The sequence below is a fragment of the Falco punctatus genome, assembly GCF_963210335.1.
Source record: "Falco punctatus genome assembly, chromosome: 5".
Classification (NCBI taxonomy): Eukaryota; Metazoa; Chordata; class Aves; order Falconiformes; family Falconidae; genus Falco; species Falco punctatus.
Window position 1 is genome coordinate 59,058,247 of NC_137584.1, and position 24,864 is coordinate 59,083,110.

At 36.5% G+C, this 24,864-nt stretch overlaps 1 protein-coding gene across 2 annotated transcripts in view; it reads right to left on the bottom strand.

Moving 5' to 3' along the window:
• Positions 1-24,864, bottom strand: part of NKAIN2 (sodium/potassium transporting ATPase interacting 2) — a 577,207-nt gene that overhangs the window by 264,376 nt on the left and 287,967 nt on the right. For both annotated transcript variants that reach the window (XM_080389968.1, XM_080389969.1), the window contains exon 3: positions 3,020-3,100. In XM_080389968.1, coding sequence (XP_080246094.1) covers positions 3,020-3,100 — 81 coding nt within the window. The remainder of the gene's footprint in view (positions 1-3,019; positions 3,101-24,864) is intronic.

Here is a 24,864-nt window from a genome sequence, read left to right on the forward strand (position 1 = left end):
ACTACTCCTGGAAGGCCTACTTTTACTGATTATGGCACTCACCAGCATGCAAAAAACACAGATTAATTAAATATTATTGAGGAGTAATACTGAAAAGTAAATCTGAGAAGTGGGTCTTCTAGACATTCATTCACAAATCCAAGCAACAATCAAGGTTAAGAACAAGTGATTGCACTTCCTCCTTGTCACAAAGACATAAATATTCCAGCTTGTGAAAAAGTTTCAGCAAAGACAACCATGCCTCAAGGACAGAAAATACTTAGTATGATGCCATTTCCACAAGATATATATGATTTTAATGGTGTATAATGCAAACAGATTTGCATGGCCATTCACTAATAATCCTTGAGCCTCCTCAGTCTCTTCAGAGATGATTACCTCATCATTCTAAGAATTTCTGAGTCTTTGCAGGCCTGTTTCAGTGTAATAAGGAGAAGTTATAAAAATGTCATGACCTCCACCCCCACAACTAAAATAAAAAAGGATGAAGCTAGGAAGCCTTTTGTAATAAGGTATATTAACAACTGAAATACATCCTCTCCATTGTATTAGCAGGTGAAAATGGAAAAATTGATGTATGTACAGGTAGAATAAAAGCTGTTCTCAAAACTTTAAAAAAACCCTTTCTTTCTTTTATTTGGTAGAAAGCTAGAAATTATATATATAAAAATAAACTATACCCAGCTGAACTATTATTAGGCTGTAATTTTAACTTATCAATTCCTAAAGCCATGCTGTGCAGGATCCTCTCTCATGGTTTACAACCTCAGAGGCATCTCTCTGGTACTTACCCAAAGGTTATTTTTTATTCTCTATTTAGAACCAGTTTAGACCCAGAGCTTTTCTCAAGGTTCTATGTGTCAATCCAAACACAAAAAAATACACAGGAGTATCATAACAGATTTGAAGTTACAGTTACTCCCAGATAAATATATAAATAATAAAGAAGATTCAGTGCAAGACATATGAATGTGACTGAGAGGCATAAAACTTAAAATGATCTATTTTGTGAGATACCTACATCTATAAAATGGTTGGAGCCTCTGAAGGGTGTAGAACAGGAGGATAAGTTTTATCCACCCAGACAGTTGGGTATCTTTCCATTAGACACATATTTCTGGGTCCTAGGTCTTGCAGAAGATTTGATCATTTAGGGAAGTTTTGACATACCCTTTGTACTTGAAAGGGAGAGTGATGTCCCATGTGTGAATGAAATCTTTTGTCAATGAGTCAATCTGTACCTATTTCTTAAATCTATCTTTTCCTTTTCTCCCTCTTTATCAGTGCTGTTGGTCTGAAAAACCAGCTGAAGTGGAAAGAATATACTCCACTGGGTACGTCAACGTAGATCATATCAGTGGAACAAATAATACCTCTAAAGGCTGAATAAAATTTTTAACTGCATCCAAATATAAGCCTGAAACCATATGGCTGGTTGGGAAACACTCTAGATGACACAGCCCTAGACTTCAGAAAAAATCAGTTCCAGGTTTAGATACTGCTTTTGGTCTATCTTTATTCCAACTACCTCTTACTAGTGTTCTTAAGCTGTTTTTACACTTAGTAAAACAGTGCTCAAACAGCTGCTTCTCCTTTCTGCTTTCTTTCCCACCCTGTTTCACCTCCCCAGACACATTAACCGTCCCAACATTTACAAGTTTGGGAATGCAGGTGGCTGAAACAAGCAGGTGGAAAGAGGGGGGACTGGGTTGAGTATAATTGTACAAGAGGTACTGGGTTTGTTATACACATTAGTTAACTTAGTAATACGAAAGAATTTTAACCAAATAAAATATAATATATGCAAGTTCTTTTATTTACTATGTGTTTGCCAAGCTTTTAATGACATTGGGCCTATCTGAAAGTTTAAAATCCAGGAAGTGCAATGTTTTATCTGCAGAAAATTACTTCACACTATCAGGAAATGAGATTCTTATCCTTTTGAAGAAATAGTATACATGGGGATGAAATATCCCTGTCTCTAGGGTTTTTGTCTTTTTACTTTGGGGGCAATATGAAAGAAAATACAGGTAAGGAAGTATCCTTGCCTCATTTATTCTGACTATAATTGTGTTTAACTTGCTGCATGGTAACATACCAGCAACTCACAAAGGATCTGAGAATTACATCTGTAATTTACAGTTCGCTAAACTCCCTTTAATCAGAAACAGTAATTAAATATCTGCATCAAGAAGAGAACGTGATCTCTTTCACACATGAGATTCTCCTTGATGGTCAGTTCGCACCACTGTAAGCATAACTCAGCATGGGCAGCAATATTTAGACTCAGCTGAAGCTTATTACTTTAACAAAATAATTTGTTACCACTGCTAATCTTTTATCCCGCAAATTGCCAGCCTTCTGGGAACACCTTAGTAGGAGTTTTACTCCGCGATGTTGGTTTGAGTCCATTACCAACTGTAACTTTATTGTTACCACTTACAGTGTCAATAAACACCCATAAATTGTAATTCTTAGGAAAATGTATTTTTCCTATGCATTTTGATGGTGTATAAGTGTTCAATCATAACATTCCTACAAGAAGCACAGTTAAAAAAACCTGCTGTAGCCAAATGGCAATCTATTCTGGCACCTAAGTTTACATTTTAATGTAATGAAAGACACCTTGTTTTACAATTAGTATGCCATGGATCCCTGAAAGGAATCCAGCTAAGTAACAGCAAGCTAAATGGTACAATAAATATTTTTTACCTTTGAGATAGTAATCTTTTGTATTCATGAAATCACAGAGGTGAAATTTGCATTGCGGAATTACTAAGCGGGAAAAAGACATCATTTTCTTCAAAAACATATATGCCATTATTGTTGTGGGCATTAGAAGCTATATGCTCATTACTGTCTAGGTTAAAAATTTCTAACATAACCAGAATAGTCCAAATTTTGATCATATTACCCTCATTCTAATAACACTAAGAGGATGAGTGAAACACAACAAGCCTTTCAACTGGGGCCTGTTAACAAAGTGCTGATGGCTTAAATGTATCCAGTGGTAAATTACCTTTGAAAGGTCCCCAGCCTCCAAATAGAAGCAGATAACAAACACGTTCCATGTAACCCAAAGGACCAGCCAGACAGCATACTGCAGAAAGGAAGAGAGAAACAGTGCATTAATGATTTCAGTATCAACTAAGTTAAATTTAGTTCATTAGACCAGTAATTCAATCCAAAACAAAACCAGATTATAAATATGGAGCATATGCATAAAAATGTTACATATAAAAGAGAATTAAGAATAAATTCTTCCGTTTCACAGACACAATCTAGAGTGAACTAGTGAGTACTCAGTCATAGCAGAATATCTGTTTCCAAGAAAACAGTTGAGAGGCCTGATATTTGAATTTAAGACTAATCTGGATCTCTTATTTCTGTTCAAATGGGGAACATGCAATATCAAGAGAGGCATGTAACATGAATTACATGTGAGAAGTGCAGAGCTGTTTATTCAAATAGTTATTGAAACATAATTTACTAAATAACAAAATCTAATTGATTTAGGCACTGGATTCTGCAACATTTGGGGTTTAGTCTCAAGAAACTAAAACTATATATACAACCTTAAGAAAATAAACACATATATATATATATAGGTTATTTTGCAGCATTTCTGCAAAATATGGAGGGATTTGCTCATGACATCTCCAAAACATGGTTCATAATTATTCAACACTCTCAGGAGTAGACTATATTTTAAATTGCCAGTTTCTTTGGGTTCATTTTTGGTTTTGTTTTGTTTTACAGTGTATAGCAGGAGTATTCATGCTTAAGCAATAACAGTTCATTGGTGGTTGCCAAACTTAGTCACATATTTGATGTGAGTAATACAGTACATGTTTTCTCTCCTGTCCACTACTTTGTTTCTTTTTTGTATTCATAAGACCTTATGTGTTAGGATGGGAAACAACATTTCCCTGCTGTAATGCTGGAGCATCTTGTATAATAAAGTTTGACCTGCTGTGCTACTCTTATTTAATGTGCTTGAGAGCTTCCCTTGACAAATTATTCCATCATCTAATAAACCTTAGGATCTACAAATGTTTTTCTAATGGCTATTGTAGCTATCCTCTAGTTGTTCACAATTCAATTCTGCATGCTTGATAATTTCATTCCACACACCTACAGCACTGCACATGTGTGAAACACAACAGAGACACAACACTATTCCCTACCCGTTTTAGCTGAGGGGTATTTCCTTTCTTTCATATCACCAACCCGTTTCTCTCAAGTATTTAACTTACTCTTGTTTTGTTGTCTTTCCTCCAAACTGTACTGATTAAATTTTGTTAAATTACTTTCCAAATCAGGAAACACTGTTTTCTGCACACATCTGTATTATATCACCTTCTGAATAAGCAAACAATATTTTTGACTTAACACTAACCACCTCTTACAAAAATATAGGACAAACCATTGTTTGTCATGAACGACAATCTCATTCTCTAAATTGAGTGACAACTTATGTAGGATGCTTCTTGCATTTCTTTTAAAAGTGCTGTTTTGCATCAGATTGTCTATCATTCAACATGCCTTTTTCTATTCAGTCCTCTAGATCCTGTGAAAACAATACAACTCTGTCCTTTCTTGGGAGATCTAAACTGAGACTATATCCAACATGAGTAAGATTTAGGCCTCTTTCAATTTCTTATTTTTATAGATAGCCAAATAATTACCAACCAACTTAGCTATTAGGTAGGCCATGTACAGATTTTAAAGAATTATGATAAATATTGTTTTGAACTAATGGAAGCTAACACAGTTTTAAAGGTTCAAACTGCTTTACACAGAAGTAATTTTAGGTAAAGCATGTAGGTTACATATATTTTATAGGACAGGTCTTTCTGGCCCATAGATATGGTCACAGATCATAGATTTATTTGGGTCAGAAGGGATGCTCTGAGGTCACTTGGTCCAATCTCTGCTCAAAGCATGACCAGCGTAGATCAAGTTGTGCAGATATTTATCCAGTTGAGGTCTGAATAACTCCAAGAATGGAGATTTCATGGCCTCTCTAATGCATATCTACTCTTTAAGCACAGGCTGCTCATAAAACTTTGGAAAACAGGAACTTAACTCAGATGCATGGTAATAACACTCTCTTTCTTTTCCTTTTTTTTTTTTTTTTTTTTTTTAACCCAGCTCTGAGATATTAAGTATATTCAGCATTTTATTTTCCTGGAGTTTGCTCATGGTACACCTAGCTTTGCATGTAACATGGAGCATTATAACTACCAGAACAAGAACAGTAAACATTTTTCAAGATTCAATAAATTTAATTTGGCCTTTTTTCTAACTTTGCAGCACTTTAGCTTGCTGCTTTTAGCACATTATTTTAATAACTTAATGTTATATATGAATATACGTATACTCTGATGTAGTTAATACAAGTATTCCATCTGACAAACAAAGGTAATTGGATTTCTTACAGTGAAAATTCTAAATAATACATTAGATTGTTTTCCCAAATAAGACTTAAGCAGCAATATCCTTTAAATAAAATAAGACTTAAGCAGAAAATCTGTTCCCTTGAAATAACTTCTGTGATCCTAAACAATTTTAAACAAACTGGACAAAAGACTAGAAGACTCAAAGATACTATTTCACAAAAGTTTCAGGAAAATAGGCCTACAAATGGGAAGATACACTCTATTAAGTTACAAGAGCATCTTTTATCCATCAACACAAAGGGGAAAAATATGTGGGAAAGAGCCACTGGAAACTAGGTTTCATTAGATCTGTTGTTCATGGCACAGCTTGTTACATTGCATGTAAGCAACAGCTGATTAAAAAGACCCCCTTGCACACACATCCAGCAAAACACTGGAAGGCACTCCAAGGCACTTGGGAGCTGCTTGTCCCAGCAGAGACCTTTATGCTTAACATAGAGAAGTGAATCTTTTCCACTGTTTAGTCTATCACCAAAAAAATGACAAATTTATCTGACTTTTAGATACACTCTTTTAACAAGCATCTGCAGATGAACTACAAGATACGGTTTAAAAATGTCTTAAAAGTATGTTTTAAATTGATTCCTTTTGAACTGTTATATTAAGTGATTGCTGTCTGAATTCTGTGAATAAACACTGAGTATAATTGTCTTGAAATACAAGGATGCTTCTGCTTCCCACTGCTTATTTAAGATGCTTCAGATCTAGCACAACTTTTATCTCCAGATCGCATGCCGTCATAAATGCTTCTTGTTGCCTATGTGCTTCAGCAAATTGTTGTGGAATTCAGCTCTGAGGGTCTGTGACAATGAACAAATCCCTCTGGTACTCTCTTTTATATGTATCTAATTAGAAATACATTTAATAAGAGTTCTTCAAAGGTCTATAACTGTATTTTTTGGTCATATGTGTGGGAGTTCAAGACAGCTGCGTTATCTGACAGAAGCCACCACAATGCTATAGCAGTCACATATCAACAAGACAAGAACCTTGATGAACACATGTTTGACCAAGCAGGAGATACCATCAGGAGGCATAGCAATGACAACACAGCTTATTATTTTTATGGAAATCTGCACTGGAAAGGGGAATAACTGGAAGGTTAAGACTGAAGATTTAAATACTTACTATTTTGCAAGGTTGTAGCAATCGGTAGAAGTTATTATTTAGTAAAATAAATTATATAAACACAGCTCTTATATGGTAGAATAGACTAACCATTCTTCAAGTAAACATGAATTTATAACACTCTACAAAGAATTATGAGAAGAATTACCTGCTTTATGATTTATTGATACTGTATAGTTACAGGTTTGAAAATTTGCTATGAATCATCACAAATTCATATAGGATGTCTTTTTTCTTAGGGAATGGGAACTGAAATATTAAAGTTCTTGTAACAGTACTAAGAATCCATACATCTCTCTTCACAGTTCTCTCAAAGTTGGTTAAGTCGCATTATCTCCATTTTACTAATAGGGAAACTGAAGGTCAAAGAAATCAAATTAATTCCAAATAGAATTCCAAAATAGAAAAATGATCACAAGGGCACAGGAACCAAAGGTCCAGGTAACCTACTAGTGTCCTTGATATAAACCTGGTCACCAGAACTCACATTTAATATTTTTGTTGTCACTTTACCTGAAAGAGAAGTATGTCACATACCTTTTGAGCATAAATAGTGAGTGACTCTGACAGCTATGAGCATTTGAAATTTAAGCCTTCCCCCAACCCCCCCCCCCCCCCCCCCCCCCCCCGAACTTTACATGATATTTCTCTTGCTCCCAAATTCTTTCTGGATATGTGAGTCAATTGCAATCACATTTGACTGAGGGATACAAGGGCTCCAGATCTACAAGATATTACCTCGTGCAATTCAAAGAAATTTAATTGTTGCTGCGATTAGTGACTTGCGACTTCTTTTTAGAATTGTACACAATTTTAGTTTCAGATTCTTCTAAATATTATGCCCCAATATCATGCTCCATTCAGGAAAAAGAAGCTGAGTGTTTCTAAAATGATAGTTACTACATTTGCCATAGCAACTAAAAATGTGATTGCTTATGCTATTTGGGCAACAATACTTGAGTTGTTCAAAGATTACCTTGAGCCCAGTACGTCTGGGAAGAGCACCACTTTCCAGTAACATGGTAACAACTGTCCACAGTTATCACTATCTTTGCTTCTAAATTTATTTTCCCATGATTTCCTGTCTGTGAAGATACATCACTTTGAAATACAATTTTCAAACTTATCTTTTCCCCATCAAATCTGATAACAAATGAAATTCTGAATACTTGGCACCAACATACTATGTAAACTTAACGATAACATTCAGCTAATTTTTGAGATGCCTACAGCTCTTGTTACCTTTGAAAAGCCCCTCTGAAATAGAAACAACTATTTGGTGGAGTCAGCTGTTCCTGAACAGCAAAGTCCATGATTTAACTGTCATAACCTGTGGTATTGCCTGTTCAAACCTCTTCAGCACCAAACAGCAAAAGTTCTGCCTCTTGTTTCCATCTTCCTGGAACCTCACCTGAACTGCTCTGGGGAGAGGTCAATTTGAACTGGCAATGTCAGCAGTCTGCAGGGTGAGTTCATGTAGCCACTTAGTAGCCATCCTCTAATTTAATCATCTCTGCACATTTTTCTCTTTCCTTCCTATTCCCATTTCCTGAGGCATTCCCCTGAGAGCTGATGAGGGTGTGGGCAGCACACTGTGGTGGAAGGTCCAGCTCTAGAAGCCAGCAGTAGCCACACCTCAGCAGGAAGCCTTCAGAGCAGAGCAGGATCAGAAACCACAGTCTGACTCCAAAGAGGAATCAGGAGCTAAATTCATGCCCAGGAGAGATTCGGTTATTGAATGCATGAGGACCAGCTGTTTTAAGCAGAACTACTGCTCTCAGCAACCTAACACAAAGAGCAACCGTGCTCTGCTGTTAATGATCCAGTGAAAGTTTCCTTGCCCAGTATTTACCTACAGGTCTCAATGGTAGAGAGCTCAGGGCCAAAACCAGTAGCATTGACAACAAACAATAACTTTCTTGGCAGCAGAGGGCTTTGTGCAACCAGTTAAACTTCAATAAATGTTCATTGACTTTCTTGAATGTACTGGGAAGCTCTTGCAGAACAACATAATACTCTGGATGTTTTTCATTGCTTGTAGGTTGCCACAGCATGTAGCTTGAAGTAGTTTTGCTTGGCTGAATTCTTCATATTGTCAGGACTTGCACCTTTTCTTGCCTTTTTTAAAAAAATATTTTTAATCAAACATAGTTATAGGGTCAGAGCACTGTCCATCTTTGTGAGTTTCTGTTTCTAAGTGAATGTGAATTGATTTTGTATGATCCATTTTTGAGTTGGATTTTTCTGTCTCAAATTGCAATGATGGTCTAGTTTTTCTGCTTGTGGTTATCAGCGAAATTTTAACACTTTTGCATTGTGAGTCCTTGGCTCTTCAGCCTTTCCTCAGTCACAAAGTATACATATGTTCTCCTTCACTTTGCTCCCTCAGGTAAAAAAAATCTCTGATATTTTACTTCATTTACCTTACACCTCAATAATTAGTGTCCTCTGCAAAACTGACTGAAAGCTGCAAAACTGTCAACTACATGAAAACTGGTCACTACCAAACAGAAAGTTACTGTTGGTTTGGGTTTTCACTCCTGAGCAATACTTCTTGCAGATCTAGAGGAAGTACTGCTTAAAATTTCTTCCCAGATGCTTCTGTACACCCAGTGGCTATGTATAAACTTTCGAGCTCCTTGGGCTCAGTTATAAGCTCCGATTTTTGTATAGGAGTATAGTAACTCAATTTTCCCCTTAATTTGTGTGGGAAGGATTCATAAGCATCAAAGGCAGGAAGAAAGCTGAGGCACATTCTGGTCAGGTCACAAACGGATGGAGGGACAGCCCACCGCCCAGCACATTGCTGTGATGTGCAGTCACTGCTCAGTCTACTCACAGCCAGGAGTTTACAGCTTGGGATGTACTCACTGGGCTCCTTCATTAATTTAGCTGCTTCTGGTTCGTTTCCATTTTCATGTGTGCCAGATTTATGCTGGGCCCAGAACACGCAGCATAGATATATTTGTTTTCTGAAGACATAGCTCCAACTCCTTCTGCATAAAAGAATCTGGATTTCTACAGAGCACATTACTTGCTGGAGTGGTATCCATCTGCCCACATTTTGATGTCTGCAATGCAGATGTCCTCCTCTGAGCAGTGTCTAGATTCCTGTTACGGTCATTTGCAAACAAAAGGCACTTCCAGGGATCAGTTAATTTCTCAGTGTCTGACACAGGTCACTCCACCCTTGCTGTCTGGAAAGCTAAACTCCTTCAAGGCAAAATTCCCAGTGTCACAGAGCCCATTAAAAATCTTGCACTCGTGACATCAAAAATGAGATAGAAACTCTGCACTACACTGTTCAGATACGCACCTCCTTTTCTTACGCATAAACAAAAAGAAGTAAGCGATTTAAATGTCACCAGTGCAAACTATTCCCAAAGGACTGCTGAAGAGATATCTTCTGAGAACAAATGTCTCTTGTATCCTGCACACACTGATAGTCCTTTAATGCTTAAGCTTGAGTCATTCATTTGTTCATTTTCTGCTTCTTGGCTTCACAGCTTTTTAGGTTTTAGTGGAAAAGACTGAGAGAAGTGCTAACATGGCAGCTGCTTTTGGGTACTGCATCACTTTAGTTTGCTTTTCAGCTTCTGCTTCAGGGTCCAACTGTACCTTCTTAAAATATTACCCTAAACATTAAATGACAAACCTCCATTCCAAAACCCATGAACAAATCAGGAGACATATCAGCCCATACCTACAGCATTTATAAGAAAGATACATAATATTTCCTCAGTGAAGTGACTTTATTCTTAATAAATAATGATTTATTTTCATATGATGCTATAAGGGTGAATGGCCAAAATGTAAAAGAACACAGAAATACATAACTTATATTTTAGCATTGTTCAGTCAATCTACTACATTACACTAGGTTGTTACAAATATTCTAGATCCCCAAAGATCTAGATAGCATATGGAAAGTATTCTGTAACTAAGGGCTTACTTTAAAACATCTTTTCTTTAAAAAGGCAGTATTTCTGCCATTTTCCTTACAAATGGGGAGCAGAGAATTTTTTTCTTGTAATCTCAAATTCTTTTCTTTTTTCTTTTTTTTTTTTTGTTGGTTAGTTTTGGGATTTTTTTAGGTTTCTCTTGCATCTGTATGTTAAAGCTCACGACCTTTTTAACAAAAGTGCATTTTATATACTCGAGAACATAATGTAAGGCAGAAATTTTAACAGGACATAACTATTCAATCTTTTTGACTTAGGAGTAGAGATTTAATTGGTTTGGCTTCACTCATCATTCAATTCCTGTATTTCTTTTGATCACACCATTGTTATGAAACATTTGCCAGCAGGAAGCAACTTCAAATATCTGAACAGTCAATTTACTATAACACAGCACATATCCACCCAGCTGCTGACACATACATATACATGCATATATTCACAAATGGATTAATATTTTTCCTCTTACACTACTTTCCTAGTTTTTTCAGCATTCTTTCTTTTGTTTGTGGGAGAGATTGTAAAGTCTCTCAAAATAGAAATGACTAATTAAATGTAATGGGAAAATTATAAACAGATCATTCTCAAATAGAGCTCAAAATGCTTTCTTTATATTAGAAATCTAGTCATACGTCTATTTTTCAAGACATAACTGGAGATGGTCAGGCAATAGTAAAGCTTAAAATAGTGCTGTTTTGATCTTCTATGTCTCTGCTTCAATTCCAACATGAATCTACCAGGTTATACCTCAAATGCTGTGAGCACTAGAAATCAATGCTATACAAGATCTAAAAACCTGAAATAATGGCTTTAAAATGGCACTATTTTTTGAGCCATTCTTATCAGCTGTTAAATTCATATTATTGTTGGCATAGAAAAAAAGATAGAAATTAAAATGATGTGATTTTGGAGGTCATTTGGTTCTTCAATGCAAAACCTAGAAGTATTTAAAAAGAAATTTTCGAAATCCTGCCTTCTACACCATTTTTAAGACACTAAACATTTCAAGCCCTGGATTTCCTTAAGAGTTTGTATATAGTGGTCAGTGTAGAAATTACATTCACAAGAATTCAAACCAACTTCTGTGGTTATTTTTTACTATTAAATCTCAGGGGGAAATTGCAGGAATTGTTGCTGTAAAATTTCACTGTAACCACAGAATATTTTACTAGTGATTTACCAATTAAAAGAAACATGAACAAGATCACTGGCTAGTATAAACTCCTACTGCTTTATTCAAGGCTTTATCTAAGAATGACCCTTGTTATGGTATGAAACCAATGCAAAAAAATCCCATACATTTAGCAGAAATGTGATAGGTGGAAGAACGGTCTTGCATGTACAAGTCTGCCTCAATTGTTAAGAAAGATTTGGAAAAATGCTCAAGAATACATTGTGTAATAACTTTTCTTCATAATATGTGAATAGCCCCCTAGCAAGAAGTGGAGTTGCTCCATCGCTGTTTTGTCCACTCTGGCGACCACCACGAGAGGCTCCACTGACACTACCAGTTCTTCAGGGTGGTCCAACAAGCCTCACTGATTGCCCAACCCCTCTGTGGGGTGGCAGTGCTTCTCCATGTGGACTCTGTACCATGCTCACACTGCCACACACTGGTATTTCACACAGGGTAAACCAACCTGCCCAGCTGAGGACCACTTCTCTAGGTCCATTTCAACTTCAGGCAGCCCTATGAGGAACCTATCTATTCTGCTGAGTGACCAGACATGAGTAGGAACATTGTCTCTCCCTCTGCTTGAGCTGGACAATGTGCAGCCAGGAAGGCAAGGTGGTTTTGTCCAGATAAAATAAACAGAAGTATATTCTTGTTGTAATCTAACGAGAAGAGCTTCTCACTGGAAAGGAGGGAAACCATAATTTGCTTCAGACATCAGCATGTTGGTGGAGCTACACATGTATTGACTGTTTCCTTGGTGTCTCTGGCCTTTTCAGAAATATCTGAAAAGAAAAATCTTGATTATAATTAAGTCATTGAACAGTTTATTTTAATGGAGTTTTTAGCAGCTGTGCCCATTTAAATTCCCTATTAAAAATACAAATCAAGGCACTCAGAATTCTTTCAGTGCTCATTTTTAACAGAATGCAAAAAATAAAATCAATAGATACTGCTGCTAGGAAAAGAAATCTACTGACATTTATCTAGATTCTTTTATTGATGCTTCAGTATTTGAGTGCCAACTGCAACTATTTATAAAGGGAATCTATCTTCCTCAGTGACTACATCAAAATTCTTGCTAAAACTAAGCCATTTACAATAAGATCTTTTTGATAAATTGGGAGGTTTGTATTCAACTTCCCAGGTATTTTTTTCTTCCTTCCATTTTCTCTGACTTAACACTTTAACAGTCAAAGCCATGAGGCCACTGACTTCACAGGGCTTTCAGTTTAGTCTTTGTTGTTCATATTCCAAAGGAGATTCAATTGAAGCTGAAGATATATTTGTCATAGGAAAAATAAATCAGGAACTTCAGGTGCTTTCTTACTTCTCTGTAAACTGTTTCCTAAAGCACAACTTTTCAAAAATTCCTGACACCACTCCAGAATTTTGGAAAAAAAAAGGCGCATGGCTAATATACTAACAGAATTTATGTTTCAAGATTGAAGAACAGAGCACAGAGTTTCGAAGTCACTGGCTGGCAGCTCTGTTTTGGGACGTTAGAGGCTGTTTTGAAAGTACCAGTCAACTGCAAATGTTACTCTCCAATCTTTTGAAATAACAAACATACATAAATTGGACCTGCAGAGTGTTCACCTCTAAGGCGACCAAAACTAGCACAGCTGTTTAGAGCCAACTGTACTATGGAGCCAAATTTTCTTTAGGAGGCTATGACAGCTGGAGTGGACAGAGCCAAATTCTAGAAGCACAAAAACTAGATGCAACTTCCTTGTGTAGGGAGTGCATACCTGTGAGATTGTCACCCTGCCCAGATAAATGTGACTGACTCACTGAGTGATGCTAATGAGCCACAGGTAGGGGAGAGAGGAAGACAAAGAACATACTACCCTTCTGGTACATCTGATTGTTGAGACTGCCTGTTTTGGCAAGATCAGCATGTTTTAATGTAATATGGCGCTTTTTTCCCCCCCCCCCCCCCAGTCTTTTTCAATCTCAAATGTATTCAATGAGATAAAAAAGAATCAAAGCTATAACAATAAAATAAAAGTAGATACTCAAATATCACTCTTTCTGAAAGAGCATAAAATGCAAAGTGGACCTCTTTTTCTAATTTCTTCAGGGAAATTTAAGACTGTGTGTGTCTAAAAAACATTTATTTCACACTAAAAACAGACTGCACATATTCAAAGGAAGTACTAATCTAAAAATACCTTCCTCATTTGTCAATCAATCAATATCTGACTTTACTCAAATCACCAGCACACTTTGTTTATTAGATGAATTACGGCCTTTCTCAGGAAGGTTTATACCTGTCTCTGCCTGTGTGTTTGGCTGCGTGTTATTCAAGAAACAATAAGAAACCTTCTCAGAGCATCTTACGGAAACTGTCTTTTCCTTCACTTTCAACCTGCATCACAAAATATTAGCTATATTGTAAGCATTAGGCTCTTCCAGTTCTGAGAAACCAGTGATGTAACCAGGTAATTCTGTGGTACAGTCCTCTTAATATACATAGACTAGCCAAATTCTGTTTCCCTAAACATGATACAATCAAAGATTAGCATAATGTTCCTTATCCATGCCTTTGAGCCTCTTTCAATCATGATGTAACTTCCAAATCCTTCTTTTTTGGTAAAATTATGGTAATCGCATTTCTCTGACTGTATCTGACTTTCTTTCTTTGAAAGTACCTGTTGCTTCTCTCAACCGCGTATCTCAAATACACTAAATAATGCTTTCAGCCTCCTTCCTCTGGAGCTCTGAGTTGCATCTCAGTTTTGAGTGAGCGCATGTGCCTATTTTGGATTGGAACAGGTTATTGTTACTATTTCCTTTACTGTTAACCTTGTCACAACTACCTTCTAGATTGGGCATTCTCAAAAAGTTCTTTATAATTTAAAAATAAAACAGGAGAGATTTTCAAACACCATCCAGGAGTAAGTCTGGCATCTCTGTAACTACAGATGCAAAAAAACTCAGGACATTTAATCGTTAAGACATCACTGACTGGGAAGCCTGCCACCAACATCCACACTTGATGCACATACATTGTCTTTTGGCTCTCTACAGCTATGCCCATCTGCTTCAGTGGCATGGTGCCCGCTTATCAGCTAGTTGGACAGTTTCAGTATGCAGAGGTGCCAAATACAGGTTTTACATGGGTAGCCTGTATAACCCTGAAAGTGCCATTTCTTTTGTAGGAAGAACTGCTAGTGCTGAGATACTAATAGACTATGTCTTTGTGCATTTTATTTTATTTTTTTTTATACTCACTGCAGATGGGTTTTGCCAAAATGATTTTTACATCTCTTTTACAAAGAAACATATGGTACTGGTAGTCAAAGGGAAAGGAAGCAGCATCTACAGATAAGACACTGATGAACAAAGCCATTATGAGATAAAATTCATAGAGTATGGTAGGTTAGGAAACTGTGCGCTATATGCCACTAATTTAAAGAACCAAAAAACCATGCAAAAATACAACCTTACCTCATTTAAAACATTTTGAAACAAGAAAAGCTTTGCAAATGAAGGAAATGGATCTCTCTGACAGGAATTAGAACAGATTATTATATGACAACGCATTGCTGAGATGTTCTAAATAGTCCTAGTTTGTCCTACAGAGATGACACAACATTCCCACAAAGATTTAATGAGCTTTTTTTTTTTTTTTTTTCCAGTTTGCATCAGTAGTTTAACCAATCTTTTAACTAAGAAACATACTATTTTAAAAATGTTTTCCTCGCATTATATGAGTCAGGGTCACAAACTTCCATGGAGACCATAACTGCATCAGAACTAACAAATAAAATAGAATAAAATTAGATCTTCATATAAAGGTACAACAAGAAGTCACAGCTATTTGGAATGTGAACCCTTAATCACAGAGTAGTTCTTATTAAAAACATCACATTATTTCTTTAGGCATTAAAAAAAGTCTGTCATTTTTCACATTCTCAAGAGGTAAAATGCTTCATGAAAAAATTATGTATTGCTCATGATAAAAAAAAATATATACAAAGTACTGATTATGTGCTAGTTAAAATAGTTCTGGCAAGAAACATTTACAATTTCAGAAGACTATTTTCTACAACAAAGTAGTGATTAATGAAAGACTCAAAGGCTGGGAACTTGTTGGAAAATATTTAGGTAAAAAAACCTCCTCTGGAGTATAGTGTTCTAGAGTTCTTGAAAATTAATCACTGAAATATGTGGATGGTATAGAAAATCAAATTATAACTACAGTTCTGTTCAGATGTATAACCTGAAAACAACCATTGTTCAGTATAGATATTATATCACGCTAAGTCTAGACTACATGTTCTTTTTATAGCAATCCTAATTCAGCAAATTGGAAACTAAGTAAATTATTTAACCTTTAAATTAAACAAGTTGTTAAAAAAAATCTTGAGAATTACATGATGAGGGAATTAAACTAACTTGCAAGGTACAAGATGCATATGAATTTGTCATTAATACAATCAATTACAGCATAATTTGTGATATAACAACATTAGGAGATATAGCAAATGCAGTCAAGAAACTCAACAGTATGACTATAGGGTCCAAAAGCTGCCTTGAAACATAAGATTACACAGCTTTGCTTTGCTTTGAGAGGGGTGTTGGGCAAGAAGATTTTCAGGGGTTCCTCCCAACTCAGATTTTCTTCCAGTTCTTAGATTCTTACAGATCTTCCTTGGCATTATGACTGTATGCACAGCTCAGATGGAAAAAGCATACCCATTATTTTGATAAACAATGTTACACAGACCCTGCCTCAGCACTTTTTAGGAAAAGAAACACATAGCAAGTTGTTGAAAGGATGGTAGCTCAACAAATTATAAGGAGGTAAGAAAGGTCAACAGAAAGGGAATAAACAACTGATATTTCAAATGGGGTGGAAATATATCTAGATGTCAAGATGGTATTTGATGACATTAGTAATGAAAGGCATGGAAGCTCCCACATTGTGGCAGAAGAGCCATGTGACTTTCATTGCAGCAACCTAGTTTGCCATGCAAAATCTGAGCACCACTGAGCAAAGAATCTTCGCCAGTGCCCCCAGCATTACCACATCAGAGAGACTGTGATGACAGTTTTATGACAGGAGACAACAGCATGACAGACTGATAACTTTGCTTGGAAAAGCAATGGGTTTTTTAAGAGACCAGACTGAATTATTCCAAATTCTGTAAGGTATAATGAAAATTGAACAGGTTTCTTCTGCTCTCCAATTCCAAGTGCATACTCCTCCCAGTCTGTGGAAATAACTACTGAAACACCCAGTAGGAAAACACTGACATTTTTTAATTGCTTTTGCCTTAAGATCAACAGGATAATTTTGTGACCATTGAAAGAATTTGTAACTATGCAAGCTAAAGTTCATGGTTATATTTCATGCTTGGATTAAATCAGAACATGCTGCTGGCCTGATTGCTTAGAAGTTTCAAAAATAATTTCCTGTCCAAGCACAATAGTGTATTTCATGCAAAGAAAAAAAAAAAAACAAACAAAAACACAAACAAAAAAAAGATGCTTCCAAGCATCCAAAGGAAATTTAATTAAAATACTGGAAAATTAAGAAATGTGAGAATGAGAAGTTACCCATTTTAATTTACATCAACATCCAATTGTTTTTCATCTATCACAGCAGAGGTGCACTGGATGATGCTGTTCAGTATATCTTTTAACCTTCATCACCCATTTCAGCTTTGTGCTTTATTTACTGAGGTTTGTCAGGTTTTCTTAGGCCAGCTGACTTACTGCAGCTTACAAGTACATCTTAAGCATGAATTGCCTTCCTAAGACCCTGGCTGGGCAGGGTAATAGTTATTAGTCCCATGTTAGAGATGAGAAATTTCTGCCACAAATGAGTCTGGGGCACTGAAGGCAACCACGTTACTCATTATCAGTGAAAGAAACCCATGTTGTGCACTAATAAGGAGATGCTCACTTTGATCACGCAATTAAAGACTGTAACATAATTCAGCAACACAGGTGGCTAAATAAAGGTCACAGAGGCAGCTTCAGTTCTGGAACTTTCCTGGTCTCAGGTGCTGCATTTGCAGCTTTAATAGACTCTTATTCTGGTGCATGTAAAAGTATGTGTGCATAGGCATTTTCACAACTGCGCTTGTACTGTAGGTAGAGGGTGTTACGCTGTCAGGTAGCCACAGTTAATAACACGTGATGATCAGTGTCCTCCACATGTGCTGATGATAGCAGGAGGATAAGGCTCTTGTAGCTCCCAGATAAGTCTTCTGTTAATACGTAGGTATAAATAATTTCTATCTTGTTTAAAGAAAACATTGAAAGATTGAAAACAAAAAGAAACCCCTAAACAACATTACAGAGAGATGCTCATCTACACATGAGTCATTAGAGACCCTCAGCCTCTCAGAACAGACCTGAGCCAATCCAGGCAACAAAATCAAAGAGGGGAACACCCCAGCAGTTACAATCAAATAGGCTAGAGGCTTCTGCAGTTTTCCCTCCTCCCTTTCCCTACAGTGAATGATGGCTTGCTTTCTTTCCTCCACATGGATGGTGCAAAGAAAGGATGGTCTCTTTTGTTCTCCATCCTGCACAGGTGCCAGTTGCTTGAGCCAGGAGAGGATGGGCAGAGGGAGAGCCTGTGCAGCCCCCAGGGTTCATCCGTCTGTTCAGCAGGAGCAGAGTCTGCTCCCTCAGCACTGCTGCTCAGTTCTGGGATGGATGGCTGCACGCTGGCTCTCTTGCCTAGAGTTTGCTGCCATCCCCTAATTTGAAATCCCTGCCTATTCAAACAAAGCTAGATGAACTTGTGATGGGGACAAATGACAGCCTGAAACAATGCCCTGTGGCATTTCTTCTGTCTTTCTTTCCATGTCAAATGTCACACTGACATTGCAAAAAAAGAATTATTAGAACTCATTAGTGTAATGGAGATATATATATATATATATATATATATATATAACCCCATTGTTTTTAATTCCTTTGCTCTAGATGATCAGAAAGGTTGAGTCACTTTAACTGTAAAATAATAAATAGACTTAGGCAAAACTTTAGGTTGAAGGACTTAACTGTAGCCCACTCATAAAAGTGGTTAAATATCAAAAACCTGTAATGGAAAATGTTAGACAACTTTTTGTGTAAGCACTTATTGCCAAACCTGACTATCATTATGTAAATCATTAAACAGATGCAGTCATTTATTTCTCCCCATCCTCCTTTAGAACTTCAGATGGTGAGTGAACACACTGCTGGGACTTCAAGTAATGTTCAGCAGATATGTCCTAATTCTTTGATAATACTTCAAAAGAAACAGAGTCTCACAGAAAAGCTCTGCTGTCCTTTTGCCTACAAGAAATTTCAGTGGATTACCCAAATCTCGCTGCTTTTTTGCTGGTCACCTCTCCTCATTGTCAGGAATTTTTTTGCCCTCACTTCTTCATTACAGACATCCCATAGCAGTAGTAATACAGAGAACAAACATGAGAATTTTCAAAGCAAGGAGGGTAAGGAAGATAAGAATATTAATACTGCAGAGAGTTAAAGAAAAACTCTCAAAACAGAAAAGAGTGAGTTAAAGGTTAAGTAAATAAGATATTGTTCAAATACATAAGCCATGAGAGGTCATTGGAGAATATGGTTCCATCTTGAAGGCATAAAAAATACAATATCACTGACAGAAGAAAAAGATAATGCTAAAACACAGACAGGATCTGTGCCTTACTTGGGAACAAAAGCCAGAAAGATAAAACTCCAAGGGAGCAGGGGGTGGTGATGATGGTGATCGTGGTGGGTAAGAAGAAAAATGTCAAAGTATCATTGTCAGTTCAATAGTGGTCAGCAAGAAATTAGAGTTGGAGGATTAAGAAAACTTCCATGGCAGTTGGATTCTGTCCCAGAACACTAATGAAATGGCAACAAGATAAAAGAACAATTAGCTTATGTTTGCAATCTCTTAGCTGCAGGACCACTTTCTGTAGAAAAGCAATGGAAGAAACTGCAAAGCAGTTTGGCATTAAAATGACAAGATGGGAATCTAGAACACCCATAGACTTGTCACATAGATCTAGCTATAAAATTAGAAAACCAACTCTCCCGCACCAGACAGAACCGGTCCAAAGTAATCAGAAAGCCTTGGCTTAGTGGTATCATCATGAATTCATCTCAGGGCTTATGCAAATGTTCATTGGGTTAACAGGGCAGAGCAGCAGAAGGCAGACCTGGGAAGAGAGGAATCCTTAGAAATCTCTGTCCTTTCTCATTACTGAACACTCACTTGTCTCACCCAGCTGTGACCACATTTGCCTGGGGGTGAATGGATGGGGAGAACAGGGTAGTGAAACCTAGTCCTTTGTCCAGCTCCATCATTTGCAGTGCCTTTGGCTGAATTAATTCTGTAGAAACTTTGCATGCTCCCAGTTTGAGAACCTAATGTCATGATGACATCCCTGTGGTATTCATTTTGGAATAAAATCCTAGATGAAGTATCATAAGAGGCTGCTGTGTGGCTGGGATCTCTAACACGCATTCCCTATTTACCCCAGAGCAGTTCTTCTAAGTGTGCTAATGCTTTTGCCTGCTGAAGGTGTATTAGGAAGCAATGAAGTGGATCTTTTTCTTTAGATATCCCATGGGAAATTCTTGCAGAACATTTAAACTAACAAATGGCAAGTCTTACAGAAGGTCTCAAGTGCAGATTGCAGATCCCCTCACTTTCACTGGAAAGAAGCCAGAGGCTGGACTGTACAACTGTTTTGATTCAGCAGGGATTTCTGGCTTAATACTTTATTTTGTTGTGGAAACTGAAAGACCACTATATACAAACCTGCTGAAATTAAGCCTTAAAAAGCCTGCAGTTCAACATTTTTATTGATGAAAGAAAGATAAGGGAACATCTGCCTAACTACAGGGAAGTCCTGGATCTTTGTTTTAAGAAACATGTTCCCTAGTTTCTTGACTCTGGCATGAATTGCACTGTTCAGAATCCTGTCTCAAAATGATCTGTAGCCAGCATGTATAAATCACTGCTGTGACAGATTGGGTGAGAATATCTGTTCGATATGGCAAGTCTGCAGCTCCTTCGCATACGCTTTTTGATACCCACCCTATTACAAATCTTGTGGATTTAGCATAGTAATAAAGAAATCAAAGGAAGTCACTGGGAAAAGACCATGTGCTGTCCAGCAAATTCAAAAACTTGTATATGATTAGTTTGCTTCCTTCACTCTCTACATGTTAGAAAGCAAGTAAGGAATGGACCTTAGCCAGGATCTGTAAAGTATCCACAGTATCCAAAGGATCTGGGACACAGAGATGTAATTAACAGACTGCTGTAAGAGTTCGCATTATGGTTAATTTTCTCATTTTATCTTAATTCTTGGGAATTAGAAAGCAGAAAAGAAGGCTTGGGCTCATTTAGTTTCACAACTGGAAGACAGCAAGACTGTTGTATGACTGATATGTCACAAGGGTTGTTGTGTCTCCAGACAAATATTTATTAAAGAACAGTTCTATGAAAAACAGTCTTGATTTGCAAATAGCTATGATATCCATTGTACTTCTAAATGGTAGTTTGCCAGGCAGAAGGTTGCTCAGGGAGAGGTAAAACTCTCCCAGACGATGCAGATTAGACTTGGTCTAACCCTCTCAGTAATAGATACCTAACAGGAATGTATTCTGTGATATAAATAACACTTCTTTTTGATTCTTGAACTACAGACCAGTTGTGAAAGATGTATGTAAAAGAACATTATTTCTAAGTGTTTAAAATGTACTTGTTTAAGGTTAACTACCCTCTATCTGGATAAGATCACTCTTATTGCTGGATAAATGTTAAGAAAGACAGTATGGGTGGACAAGAGTCTGATGCAGTAGCCTCTAATTCTGAAGACTTCAAATCAGGGCTTAAAATCCTAAGGTGAAACAAAGAAAAAAATGTCTTGCAGATAGAAAAGTAATGAGTAACACAAAAGAACATGTTGGAAGTTTGATCTCAGTGTAAAAAAATACGTTTCTATTCCTGCTTGTTACATATTATCCTCAAGTGGGAGAGCTGCACAACCAATTGAGATACCTCCAGAGAAAAAGGGATGCAGTTTTACTCAGACACCTCTTATGATGACATTTTAAGCTCTGATCAGTGTTTTCTAGCCAGAAAAACAAACTACAAAATATTAATAAATTCTAAATGTGCATACAGCACTGCGTGAATAAAAGGAAAAAAAAAAAAGAGTTCTGTCTTTCTAGAAATAACAAAGAAGAATTTTAGCTCCACTGCTGAAATAAGGGTTCATTTTCGTTTTTAATGTAAATGCTTGAGACCTGGAAGGGGAAAATATATCTAACTGCATTGATGTAACTGTTATTAGATCATCAGTATAAATGCTACTTTGTCACTATGTTATCTTCCTTCCCAGTTTACATATTTTTTTTTAAAAAATAATCATTATAGATACCACTATGAAGTTCTTATTCCAAGTTATTTATAAGGATAAATTTGTTTTACATTAAATTAATTTTGAATCAAGAGATTAAAACTGCTGAAATACACCCAGCAAGTAATCCAAATATCACCTGAGCAGGCAGTAAAATTCAAATATCAGCCTAACACCATTTCTGTCCAAGGCTGATTTTACTATTGAACTCGTGTCTTTAATTTTTTGATTCTGTTGTCTGACATACTATTGAAGTATGTTTTTAGCTTGTTTGTAGCTTTGCTGTACTCCAAGAATAGCTTTACACTTGTCAGTTGCTTATTTAGAGATTTCCCAGTAGTGTGAGATTTCCTGCCTTGTGCCGCTGTCCTAAGAAAGATCAGGTAAGCAGTCTGCAGTGTTTTCCCTGGCATAATAACTATTTTTTTTTCTTTTTTATTTTTACTTTTCTTTTTTCCATAAATGATATCTGGGTTTTTTTCCTGTTATTTACTAACAAAACAACAAAAAATATAGTCTTCTCTTTAAACTCTTGTTGTATTGTGGCCAAGTGTTTGAGAAGCTTTGATGGCTTTATTGACTCATTTTTAAGCACAGAAATCAGAAAAAAATGTTGCTATATTTTCCAACAGATTCAAAAATAATAATAAAAAACACCAAACAAACAACAACCTCAGCATCATCTTATCGTATTTCCTGGCAGAAATTTTTAAAGCCAGCAAAGGTTATTGATCTGAAAGAATATTTGAAGAGCATTAAAACATTTGCAGTTATTTCAACTGCAACTTTTGTTGCTCTAGTGTTAGCTCAGGCCTCAAGAACTTCAGTTCATGGTGTCTGTTCTACTCCTAAAGTATACAAGTGTAAGGAAAGTCATGAGTTCACAGATTCCTGGGAATCAGAGATGCAATAATTCTGCTATATTTACCCTTGAAAGTAAAACTGGATAGCTGTAGGTTGCAGACTCCACCATGCTGGGTTTTCCCCCACATATTTATCCTTTTCCTTTCACTTTTAGCAATATTGTCACATATTAGCTGACTTTCCATGGAAATTTTAACTGGCTCCAGAACCAGCTCTCCGTATCGATGTTGACTGTTTCTACCTTCTTAATAAAAACATTGCTGTTCCTCACCACCTACACAAGCAGTCGCCTCTTTTGTTTTTTATCCCTCAGTATTTTCCCCTTTGCCACCCAAATGTGTTAATAATTAAACCTGACTCACAGTTCACTGACTTCAAGGGCAAAAATTAGAGACACAGTGCTACAATTTAGCACAACTTCCCTGGGAAGTTCTCATTTCTTAATGACCTATACTGGAGTAGTTGCAGAACCTGTTTACTAATGTTTACACTCTCTCTGTATGCATGCCATACCTTACTCCTGCATGTCCCTTTGTGTTTCTCCTTTAGCACCACACTGCAAAATTTGACAGTACATTTGCTATGTGATAAGTGGAAAAATATTAAGCTGGTGTTGAAAACATTTACCCAGCACACTCAGGAATTTCACATTGGATTCTAAATCCAGCACCTGAAGATTTCAGGAGGATAAATCAAAGACTTCATCACCATTTCTTTTCTGTGACAAGATCATTCAACTTCAGTTAACAGCAATAAATGAAGGAATCCTGAAGTCGTCATCAGGTAATATGTATTTGCATGGGCAGAAATCTCCTACTTGTATTTCATATCTAATGATCAAATCTAGCATGATGAATATAATCCTCATTCAAAAACACATGTAAATATATATGATTAACTTCAAACAATGTCCATTGGAGTCAATGGAACTTAAATACTTGCTAAGCATGAGATACCCGGCTGAACAAAATGCAATGTTAAATGAATCCTATTGAAGAATGGGCTTTGGTGTTATTAAATGTAGTGGTACCTAACGGACAGTAAACTGACTTCCCTTAGCAGTGTTTCCAATTCTTCCCTTTAAAAAAAAACAAAGAAGAAAAAGAAAAGAACATCAAAAGGGGGAGGGAGGAAAAAAGAAAAGAATAAATAAGGAGATTCAAAAAACTTCCTAAAGCAGATTATGGTGGAAGAAAAATGTTATCTTTATATCTATACATTTCTTTATAGAAATATAACCTAATTTTCTGTTTTAAACTGTTAATAAGGTTAAATATTTGCAAGGCACTCAGAAATTACAGTAGTGAGTGCTGTAAAGCTACTTATTTTGATTAGATTATATGTGGCAGATAGGCCAATGACTGAAATATTTGGTCATGGGAATTTAGATACATTAATATTGGAACTAAACTGCTCTTTCACCTATTGTCCTAGGATGAGGTACCCAGCAGGTTATAATGCAGGTGGTACCACAGATGTCAACTACAGTATGCTTGTGTCTGTTCAGTGAATAAAAAACATCACTTAATTTTCTAATGCTATCAAGTTGCCTGTTTTCATGAGAATTAAATCCATGTAATAAAAACAAAACACAAAACCTCAACTAAGTTCTGCATCTGCAATATCGTGAGATTTTTGAAAGGGAGGAAGGCATTCACAAAATAGATACTGATTACTTTCAGGGTCTACTACAATTACTCTTAGTTATGCTTCAGATTTGTTGTTGTTGTTATTCATTTTCATTTACCATGACGAAAAAAGCATCCTATCAGTGTTACTTTCAGTCCTTAAGACCAAATTCTTAGCTGGTACATTCAGTGAAGCTCCTCTGAAAGCAATAGCTTCCCACATATTTATACCAGGGCTATAATCCAGACAAGGATTTT